At 36.9% G+C, this 10,968-nt stretch overlaps 2 protein-coding genes across 2 annotated transcripts; one reads left to right on the forward strand and one right to left on the reverse strand.

The window, feature by feature from the left end:
* Nucleotides 1-1,972: 1,972 nt before the first annotated feature.
* LOC113339987 (auxin response factor 18-like) lies at nt 1,973-6,626 on the forward strand. Its single transcript, XM_026585204.1, has 14 exons — nt 1,973-2,542; nt 2,907-3,022; nt 3,125-3,220; nt 3,314-3,370; nt 3,475-3,627; nt 3,722-3,806; nt 3,939-4,029; nt 4,111-4,275; nt 4,369-4,482; nt 4,593-4,665; nt 4,755-4,911; nt 5,018-5,601; nt 5,706-5,893; nt 6,016-6,626. The coding sequence occupies exons 1-14, from the start codon at nt 2,485-2,487 to the stop codon at nt 6,161-6,163; spliced, it is 2,085 nt and encodes a 694-aa protein (XP_026440989.1). The 5' UTR covers nt 1,973-2,484; the 3' UTR covers nt 6,164-6,626.
* Nucleotides 6,627-7,090: 464 nt separating this feature from the next.
* On the reverse strand, nt 7,091-9,741 carry LOC113340233 (probable E3 ubiquitin-protein ligase RHA4A). Its single transcript, XM_026585442.1, has 3 exons — nt 9,257-9,741; nt 9,073-9,161; nt 7,091-7,713 (listed from the first exon to the last, which is right to left on the reverse strand). Exons 1-3 carry the CDS (start codon nt 9,506-9,508, stop codon nt 7,521-7,523), a joined length of 534 nt encoding a protein of 177 aa, XP_026441227.1. The 5' UTR covers nt 9,509-9,741; the 3' UTR covers nt 7,091-7,520.
* Nucleotides 9,742-10,968: the final 1,227 nt, after the last annotated feature.

Consider the following 10,968-nt stretch of genomic DNA (forward strand, 5'->3'; position numbering starts at 1 on the left):
TTTTTTCTCTTTTCTTAAGCAAAAGTTGTAAATTATTGGATTAAATACTAATCACACACACACACTAAATAAGATTCTTATCCTAATTAATTAATTTTATGCACTAATTATAGGTTTGAAATGACATCATGAGAAAAGGAGAAAAGGGATACAATGTTATGGTTAATAATTGGTGATTAGTTTGGGTGTTAACAGGTAAGGGTTTTGTGGTCCTAAACCTATGGAGTTTAAAATTAACCTTTTCTTTGTAATCGAGATTAACCGAAATAAACAATCATGCCATCAACCCTGTTGCCATGATTCAACAGTTATGCGAATCAACTTGTTTTAAACTAGATTTGTTCGTACAGTTATAATACGTCTGATCCCAAGTTTATTTTCGTGTTAACGTATATCAAACTGTGTAACTTGTGTTATATAACATTGCAATTATAGGTTGCAGCAATGAATCCATTTTGACATAAATGGTGAATGGCGAGAAACAAATGGATCTCAAATGAATTAGTCTTTTTCATATTTAAAGCCATAAATCGCATATTATTGGAATTCTAATTTATTTTATTTTTAAGTCATTTTCGTAATAAAATAAACAAAAGTAAGTGATGATGTCATTACACTCTCAAATAGCTTTCACCATACCAAGTGGAAAATGGTCGACAACACAAACCATATTGCCTTGTGGCTTTAGATGCCATCCGTTTCAGTTTCCAAGTATATACCCACATGCCACTCAATTCTGTCATATCCTTATGGAAATAAGATATTAATCGGTGAATATTACTAGCGAAAATTTAGTATTGCCATGAGCATAGGCAATCCAAATTTTTTTTTTTCATTTTAATTGTATTTACTAGTATGAAAATGCCAAGTATCTCATAGATTTAGCCAGAAAAGAATCCGGGGTGAAAAAAGAATTGGGATCCTATTTGCGCATTTGTTTGTCCAAATGTTAGAAAGATCACCCTCCAACCGTTGAATCCCCTTCCGATATAAATCATAGCAAAAATCGATATAAATGTAGAATCGTTCTTACGGATCATGAATAATTGTTCACTTGACATTTTAATCTCATCCATAATCGGGATAATTCCGAAAATCTTATTGTTAACGGACGTGTAACCGCACCAAGTTGAAACCACTATGATAACGCCACGTGTAGTGGTGGTCCAACAGATTTTTTTTGTCGATTTTGATGGGAAAGAAAGAGGAGTTCTGTTTGCTGGAGCAGGACTGCCTGCTTTGAAGCAGACAAAAATCGACGGGTGAGAGACTTTTTTAACGGTGACGGAAAGTTCACGGGAAATTATGTAAACTCGTGATACATGTACCTTCTCTCCGGTTAAGAGCACACCCCACCTGAATTTGTCAGTCAGGTCCGTTGAGAACTTGACATGCAACAAAAATGTACCCACAGTATACAACACCACCATGTTATGTTCAGATTCATGGTGCAGATCAATTTCCCAGGGCCAATGTCACTGTAATATATTGGTTAAGTTGTTGGATGATGGTGGCGATACCAAGGATCAGAGTTCGATATTTACTATCGCCAAACTTTTGTCGATAATTTTTTTTTATTTAATGATATGTTAAAGAAAATTTGTTATGAAACATCATCGCCGAACTAACTGTCGATATTTTGATTTTTAAAAGCCGAAAAGCAATTTATGAATATACATGGAAACGCATTGTAAGGCGCAAAACCATTTATTATGTACTCGAGGACCCGGTGAGAGACTTGGTATCCCATAACCGAAATTTATCTATTTATGCAAACACCATTAAATATAAAGAAAACCGTTACCGTTAATTAACTCTAACGCATAAATGGGTACAGCGAGAGATTGTCAGTGAGTAAAGGCGCCGCCGTTATCAGAAGCAACTTTTCCGTTTACCAGTGCTGCTCTGTTTTCTTTCTTACTTAGAAAACTGTGATCTGAACCCTGAACTTAATCAATAATCAGAGAGGGAGAGAGAGAGAGAAAAACAGAAGTAAGTTTGGTTTGGGGATTTGGTAACGTCGTTTTCTGGTTAGTAAATTATAATAAAAACAGAGCAAAAAAAGAAAAGAAAAGTGATAAAGAGCTTCTCTTTCATGTTAAAACGAGGTTCTTGCAGGTTGCAGTCTGAGAGTCTTTTCTACTGAGAGAGAAAAAAAAAAACTTTAAAAGTGGGTTTGTTTTCTTTTTGTTTGTTCAAAGTTATTAAAGCTCAAGCTTTGTGGATCAGTTTCTTTTTTTTCTCAGAGGAAGAAGAAGAAGAAACGTTTTTGAGAGTTTTGTAACGGAAGAAAACTGTTGCTGCTGCTGTTGATTAAAGAGCATTTATAGTGTGGGTTTATTTATTGGTTGTGGAGAAACGGTTTTGGGATTTTATATGTAGAAAGAGAGATTGATTGGATTTTTGAGGTTTGGGTTTTTGTTTGATTTTGGTGTTTGAGAGAAGAAGACAGAGGGAGGAGGTGGTGGTGGTTTACTGGTTTTAATGGCGTTTATGTTTGATAATAGCTCAGGCTTTCCTGGGGAAGTACAAAATAATACAGGTGAGATTCTTATGTTTAATGATTTTGATGATAATGGGGGTTAATTTTTCTGGGTTTTGATTCAGAAATTAGAAATGAAGCTCCCTTTTCTGTGTTTGATAATGGGGGTTTCTTAAATCTTCTGGGTTTTTTTCCAGAAATTAGAGAGCCCCTTTTTTCTGAGTTTGATAATGGGGTGTTCTTAATTTTCCTGGGTTTTGATTCAGAAACTAGAAATTGAAGCTCCCTGTTCTTAGTTTGATAATGGGGTTCTCTTAATTTTTCTGGGTTTTGATTCAGAAGTTAGAAATGAAAGCTCCTTTTTTCTGATTTTGATTTTGATTTTGTGTCTATTTTGACTCTGGTTGACTTTGATTTTGTGCAGGTTATGGATGTGATGATCTGTATTCAGAGTTATGGAGAGCTTGTGCTGGTCCTCTTGTTGATGTTCCAAAAATTGATGAAAGGGTTTACTATTTCCCTCAAGGTCATATGGAGCAAGTAAGACTCATCATCCCTAAACTGATTATTCTCCTTTGTTCATCCATTTCTGTTTTCTGGTCAAATTTTGAGCTAATTTGGTACATTATTTGTTTTTTGTAGTTAGAAGCATCAACAAATGAAGAATTAGTTCAAAGAATTCCTTTGTTTAATCTACCTTCAAAGATTTTGTGTCGAGTTGTTCATATCGAATTACTGGTATGTATTGATCTTTGTTCTTCTCTATAGTTGGATCTTTATGTTATGATGTCTAGTATGAAGCTAATTGGAGATGTTTTGTTTCGTCGTTAGGCTGAACAAGAAACTGATGAGGTTTATGCAAGAGTTACTTTGCAACCAGAAGATGATGTAAGGAATCAATCAATCTCCCATTGAAGTGTTTTCTTATGTTGATTTTGTTGTTGTTTGATTACTTATGAACTTATCGTTTGTGTGTTTTTGTTGCATTGTAGCCGAATGAACCTAATAGTCTTGATCCATGCTTACAAGAACCACCAAGAGAGGGTGTTCAATCTTTTTGCAAGATTTTGACTGCTTCTGATACTAGTACTCATGGAGGGTTCTCCGTTCTTCGGAAACATGCCAATGAAAGTTTACCTCCGCTGGTAAGAATTATTTCATTTCAATCGACTCTTACGTTTTCTGTTCTTTTGTTTAGTCTGGATCTAATTCTGTAAGGCTTGTTTTTGTGTTCTGTAGGATATGACCCAAGCAACACCGACTCAGGAATTGATTGCAAAGGATCTTCATGGCTACGAGTGGCGATTTAAGCATATATTTAGAGGTATGTAACAGTAGTAGTTTATTCAAAATTTTTATGCAAGAACAAAATCTGGATCTAGCAATTTATCATGGAAGCCCATACTTCTTTATCCATGTCCTGGTTATTGACTGCTGCTGATTATTACATGGACAGGTCAACCTCGAAGACATTTACTTACAACTGGTTGGAGCACGTTTGTCACTTCTAAGAGATTGGTTGCTGGGGATACTTTTGTATTTCTCAGGTAACCAGGGCTTTAAATTTCCAAATCTTTCGCTATCTCTATTTAGGATTGCTTCTGATCTCTTGTTTACTTCATGTGTAGAGGGGAGAATGGGAATTTACGTGTTGGAGTAAGGCGTCATGCTAGGCAACAAAGTAATATGCCCTCATCTGTGATATCCAGCCAGAGCATGCATCTTGGAGTGCTCGCCACAGCATCTCATGCTGTATCGATGAAAACTCTCTTCATAGTTTACAACAAGCCAAGGTTTGAGCTATTCCGCCTCTAATTAGATCCGAAAGTTTCTTGGATTCCCTTCAGTTTGCCTAACTTTGTTCGTCCTTCTGTTTGGGTAATCAGGACAAGTCAATTTATAATTGGCCTGAACAAGTATTTAGAATCTTTGAAAAATGGATTTTCTGTGGGAATGCGATTTAAGATGAGATTTGAAGGGGAGGATTCTCCGGAGAGAAGGTATGTGACTACGTGTATTAATATATAAGATCAATTCTATCGGTGGTTTCTTTAATTTTTTTTTTTACGGGATTATTGGGCTCACCTGAATGGTATTCATGATTTGCCAGGTTTTCTGGTACAATAATTGGAACTAATGATGTTTCTCCCCAGTGGTCAGATTCCAAGTGGAGATCATTGAAGGTAGATCTTCGATATAACATTTATGTAGTTTAACAATTTATTATCTTGTTTCCATGTCACCCATCTCAAACCATACGTTTATTTTCTAGGTTCAATGGGATGAACCTTGCTCTACACCAAGACCTGACAGAGTTTCTCCATGGGAGATTGAGCCTTTTGTTGCTTCTCCAGCTCCTCCAAAGCCGATTCAACCTTTGGTATCAAAAAATAAAAGGCTTCGAATCTCCACAGATCTCCCAATTCAAGGTATGGAATCTGATATCGATCTTTCCGTTTGTGCATATGATTTCATTTGGTAATAGGAATATGTGCTAATTGTTTTTTTTTTTTTAAATTTTTTTTCTGTTGGTAGGAACTACTGCAAGTTCTGTAGCTTCACCACTCTGGTATCCTGGAGCGACACAATCCAATGAAGTAACTGCATCGAGTGGCATGGACATTCAAAGTAGTGAAACTCAAAGCATCTGGCTACCCAAACAAAATGAGAACATGGGAAATTTTGTAAACAGCAACGGTATCATGAGGATCCAGAGGGAGTCCCTTGGAAATGCTTCCCTTGATCTGTTTCAAGATGATAGAACAGCTTCGATGTGGTCAGGGCATTTGGGTTATTCAGACGCTGACCATTCATTAATCACAAAGAATGATCATATGCAGGACCAAGTAGAATCGGAAAAGAAATCTGAGACTCCAAGTGGTTACCGTTTATTTGGGATTGAGCTGATTAACAATACAAATACCGCAGCCAATATAGTCAAGGAACCAATAAATGACATCACTGTTTCCAGTGCCATCGCTGAAATAACTGTCCCCTCAACCTTATCTGGGTCCGAGTCAGATCCACAATCTGCTCTTTCAAATGCATCCAAAGAACAGCAAGTACTATTGCAAGCACAGCCTAAGAGCTTCTCGACAGCTACCAGAAGTCGTACTAAGGTATTGAAGCTGGGCTGTCTAGTAGATAAACTTTTTATGTCCTCAATTGATTTTGTTTTCAATCCACTAGAGAATTAACTCTGATTCTTCATTTGCTTAAATAGGTACACATGCAAGGGATAGCAGTTGGTCGAGCAGTGGATTTGACCACTCTGGATGGGTACGACCAGCTTATAAATGAGTTGGAGGAGATGTTTGAGATTAAAGGAGAGTTGTCCCCTCGTGACAAATGGGAAGTTGTATTTACTGATGATGAAGGGGACATGATGCTCGTTGGTGATGATCCTTGGCTGTAAGCGTCTTCCTAACACCTCATAATCTATCACTTCCCTGTCTACAGTTGCATTTCATAGCAATTTTTTCTACTGCAACATTTCAATTCTCACTGACAGGCGCTTTCTTTTTATTTTGCAGGGAATTCTGCAAGATGGTGAAGAAGATTTTCATCTATTCGAGCCAAGAAGTTAGAAGGATGAGTCCAGGATGCAAGTTATTATCATCTTTAGGCGGTGGCGAAGGTACTCTTGTAAGCTTAGACTCAAATCTAAAAACAGATAAATGAAAAAGCCCGTAGTTCATTCCATTATCTTTTCTTGGGAGGTCGGTTCTCTTTTGAAAGCAAAAACATATTTTGAGGAGAGAACAAAAAGTGTAACTAATTTGCGCAGCTCGGTTTTTTTAGAGCTTCCTGTTATGGTTTGTTGTTGGAGAAGTGGATATAGGCTCAAAAGACTTGCAATTCAAGAGAGAAAGAAATGATGGGTCTGTGAACACAGTAGTAACGAGCGATGATAACTCTTTGTTTGGTATATATATATTAGCACTGTCAGTACGTACTAGTAGACTCGAGTGGTCGCAGTAGCATTAGTAGTAATGGTAGTGCAGGGTTAACCTTTTAAAAGTGTGAATATAGTTAGCCATGGGAGGAGGAAGATGAATCTGTACTTGCTGCTTTTCTTAATATTTTGTAAACACTTCCTGTATATATATGCAAGTTTGGTTTCGCCAAAGCCAGTTTTATTTCATTTTCGATGTTTCGCGTGTTTTAATTGAATCTTGTCTCCTTATAGAAGGAACTGAACATGCCTAAACAACGTTGGGTGTGCACGGTTGCGTGCTCGCTCGTTCAGCGGTCAATCAAGATGTTTGATCTCTGAGACTGTGATTATGGGGTAGAATGTTGGTTGAATCACTGGGCCAAAAGTTTGTACGAGGTCTATGAATTGAATTTTCTCTGTTGTGTTTAGGTAAAAAAGAAGAAGATGAATTCAAACACAAAAATCCATTGGAAATGGACAAGGAGGAAAAGGACCTTTAAAGTGTAAAAGAGATGTGCATTGATGAGAGACAGAAACCCAAAACTGTATGACATATCTCTCTCAATCTCTATCTCTCATTATTTGAATGGGACGTTAGACAGACGTATGATTGATCACTTTAGTGGTGGTGGTGGTGGTGCCTGCAATTCAACTGGTTGTTTGGCAGGAAATGATGAAATAATTTACTGTCATAACATGACCTGACAAATTTCTTACAGTCCTAATTCCGGCAACCAGGCAAATGTGTTACAGTCCTTGCTCCGGCAACCAGGAAAAATATGATACAGCCCTAGCTCCGTCACTGGTTGCCGGTGTTAATTGGGATTTCGGGTGGCAGAAAACTTAAAACGGTGAACAACATTGAGAATCTGGATGATACATGGCAAAGTTTGAATAAGAAATGGAAATATTAGGCTTCATCTACGTATATGCTGCATGTGTGTATAGACTGCTCGTTTTTGGTTGCCTTAAAATATATCAGGGGATGCGCACTTTCCCGGCCACCCCCGCATTTTCTTCCGGTAATGATGGTTCAATGGCGATCATTTTTTGCTTTCTTTTTGTGTGTTTTTTGTAACCATGAAAATTGAGCTCCGATGATCAAACCGGTGGAAGTGGAGGGTCTACTGCAGGATCTGTCTTCTTAACCGGAAGGATGAAGCACCGACACAGCGGACATGTCGAGTTTGTGCGGAGCCAATGATGAATACATTCGACGTGAAACACATGCTTGCACGACGGAATCTGCTGCAATTGCTCCCTGAGCTCGAAATCACCCAGACATACGCAACATCTGCAGAATACGTTATTGCATGAGAAATTGCAAACAGATGAAATATCAGTATCACAAACCAAACATGCCACTATGGAATTCGGTGCAAGTGGAAATCATCCCCCTTTTTCTTTAGAAAAACAAAAACCGTACTATGATTTTGGTACCACCAAGAAGAGAATCTTTGAGCACTAAGCGCGACAATGTATATCTCTGATTGATAGAGATTTTTCGAAAGCATGGGGTACGTGTTGCAACTGAGCTATCTGGCTCCGCACATAGGTTGGCGCATATTGGAGGTTTTTGAGACCATGGCCATATTACCAGTAATTATTTATTTGAATTTGAACCCACTGGCTACTACAATGGAGGTTCTTATCACCACTTTCTCAGTGTGAGATGGAGAAAAGTGTTTGATTCTCCTTTAGACAGTTAATTTTTTTTTTTTGAGGAATTCCAAATGAACCCTGAAAAGTAAATTCTTCTGAAATCCCTCGTAAAATACTTTCTGGTGGTCTAATGGGATTCAGGACTCACAGTTTACCTTTGGACGTAAACGGTTTTTGAGGATTTGAGGAGTTTTGATTAAATGGTGGTTCGGAATACTTAGTAATTCCTGTGTAAGCCTTATTTACTGAACCTGGGGAAAGGTTTTGGTGGAGTGTATGTTGCAGTCCACCGATGAATTTATGTTTCTTTTTTAGTAAACATTTTTTCATTCTAAAGCTAAATTCACTTGGAGAATTTGCAAGTTTTTGCATCTTTGACCCATATGATGCCTTTAGCAATATGACTAGTAGTTTTAATATGTTGAAGAAGATGCTGAATTTGTATGAACCATTGAGTTTGTATGCTGCTATTCATCAGATTCTATTTTTTTTTTTTTCATTCTTTAGAAGAAAAAAAACAATGGATGGTATAAGAGATTCTACATGAAAAGTTAGTGACACTGAAAATCACAAAGAACTTGGAATGATGACTCTGCCACCTATGCACACCATCACTTTAGTATCATAGATCTCAACCATCCAACTGTTTGACCTACCAGCACTTTTTACCATAATTTTTTAAAAAAACAAATACTGTTTATGGACCTATAAATTTTTTTACTGCAAGATTCATGCCTTCATTTTCTTGACAGAAGTTACTCAATATATTCACTCAAGTGCCCAATTTTGGGCACAATAGGGCCATATGCAACATTATTATGCATGGTTGCAAAGTTTGATGCAAGATAACAATGGCCAAAAATCTCTTAAGATTGTCACAGTGGTTAAGTCGAGTTACTAGATGATGATACCGGTTATCAGAATCCGAAACTCTCAATCAAAAATAAAGTAAAAAATTGCATGAAGTTAAGATGGATGTGTATGTACTTACAATGAATCTTTGTCTCTTAAGCTTTCATCGAATGTGACTATTGGAAGCTTCTCCTTTAATTCTTCCTTGATCAAACCAACATCTATTGACTACAAACAACAAAAAAGTTGATTAGTACGAGAACAGCTAAATAGCTACTCAATGATAGTGGGAGAGAAATTAAGAGATTATGGTAAGTACGTACCATGAATGGAAGGATTGAAGTGGGTTGATTATTGGTACTTCTTGGAGCACTATGAATTGTTGTGGGAAGTGAAGTGGGGTGATTGCTTGCTTGATCTCTAGTTCTTTTGAGGTAAAAGAGATAAAACAAGAGAAGAAGAATTATAGAGAAAAGAATCGGTACTGAAAATATGAATGCTTGGTATAGTTTTAATTGAAGTTCTTGAGGATAGAAATGATTATTTTGATTTTGATTTTGATTAGGGACACCCATTAATCTTCCCTTTACTATAAACAATCTCTTCTTTCTTCTTCTAATACTCAAATCCTACAAGTTTGAACGATATACTTTGTGATTGTGAAGGTACATATCATATATATATATATATGCAACCAACTCCAAACACTAAGTAAGTGGGATTCTCAAGGAGTGAGCGAGCTTTAAAGAGAAGAAAAAGCTAGGATTTTTTCATAATGTAATGTTTCATGTTTAAGTTGAACAAGATGCAAGAATAGGTATAGGCACATGAGAAATATCTTATCAAGAGAAAGTGTTTGTCGACCCCCCTCCATGAAAAGAAAATGTGCAAACATTGTTTTTGATAAGTATATTGCACCTTTAATAATGATACAAAATAGATATACTTTTCTATGTGTCAAAATATTGATCAACAAGACAAATTATTGTTAAGTGTGTTGATAGACATTTTTCTTTTTTGCATGATGGGACAATAGCCCACCATAACTTCTTAAAGCACTATGATATATGGCCCTCAAAATGCTTAAACTTTTTAACCCATTCATCTTAACCTTTCTTTTAAACTCATTGCCTCATTGGTTCCATTTGCTCCACTACTATTACCACTTTCATGAATGATTCATGCAGGAAGTAAACTGATCAACACCGCTACTGGGAGGTGCCAAAATCCATATCTGATACTCATATATGAATTTTTACACCCTCCCAGTAAACTAATGCTCTATGTTATTAGAAACCCATAAATTTATGTTAAAGGTAGAGTATATGGTTTAAACAGTGGACAATCTCATGGATTTGTGAAGTTTGTATGTCTGGGAAAATCTTAACCTTGTAAATCGATTTCCACCATGAATTAAGTTCGTCTATTATAGTATGGAGTTTGAGCCCGGGTACCTGATGTATGGACATTGTACGTTTAACCCTCCAAAGGATTGTTTAACTCACTTCAACCTTCCCATTCATGGTAATAACCACAATCTCTTGATTTCTATCCCACTATTACGTACTCCTTCAGTTTAATGAAATAGGCCAATTTGTGTGCATATTTGCGCCTAAACAAAGCTATTATTTTGAAACAGAGGAAATACATATGTTTCAATGTATAAATGATGATTTATAACAACATAATTCAAATCTAAAAGTTTGCTAACTTCTTAAAAATTGTATTCATCTTACACAAAAAAATAAAAAAACGGGTCCCTAGCTCAGCTGGTCATCCCCGTTCTCCAAAGTTTCATGCGCTCCAGGAGGTTCCAGGTTCGAGCCTCCAATGACGTAATATTGCAGGAATTAACATGGATGGTAGAGTTAGCCCCCCTCCCGCTTCGGCTTCCTTGGCTAGGTTACCCATGAAGCTCGCTGGTAGGTCGCTGGTAGGTTAGCACGGCAACCTGTTCAATTCATGTAGTAGTGCGTTGTTGGAGCTTAGCTTGTTAGGCTTACTCTTTGCAAGATTAATCTAATTAATTAAAAAA

This window comes from Papaver somniferum, unplaced genomic scaffold, assembly GCF_003573695.1.
Source record: "Papaver somniferum cultivar HN1 unplaced genomic scaffold, ASM357369v1 unplaced-scaffold_21, whole genome shotgun sequence".
Taxonomy (NCBI): domain Eukaryota; kingdom Viridiplantae; phylum Streptophyta; class Magnoliopsida; order Ranunculales; family Papaveraceae; genus Papaver; species Papaver somniferum.

What these genes read in the sequence shown, in the direction of transcription:
- LOC113339987 (XM_026585204.1), top strand. Translation starts at nt 2,485, where the DNA reads ATGGCGTTTATGTTTGATAATAGCTCAGGCTTTCCTGGGGAAGTACAA. An exon ending in GAGGATTCTCCGGAGAGAAG is followed by an intron (nt 4,483 to 4,592) that starts GTATGTGACTAC and finishes ATGATTTGCCAG; the next exon opens with GTTTTCTGGTACAATAATTG. An exon ending in CTACCAGAAGTCGTACTAAG is followed by an intron (nt 5,602 to 5,705) that starts GTATTGAAGCTG and finishes TTGCTTAAATAG; the next exon opens with GTACACATGCAAGGGATAGC.
- LOC113340233 (XM_026585442.1), bottom strand. Translation starts at nt 9,508, where the DNA reads ATGGGTGTCCCTAATCAAAATCAAAATCAAAATAATCATTTCTATCCT. An exon ending in CTTCAATCCTTCCATTCATG is followed by an intron (nt 9,162 to 9,256) that starts GTACGTACTTAC and finishes TGTTGTTTGTAG; the next exon opens with TCAATAGATGTTGGTTTGAT. An exon ending in TTAAGAGACAAAGATTCATT is followed by an intron (nt 7,714 to 9,072) that starts GTAAGTACATAC and finishes CGTATTCTGCAG; the next exon opens with ATGTTGCGTATGTCTGGGTG.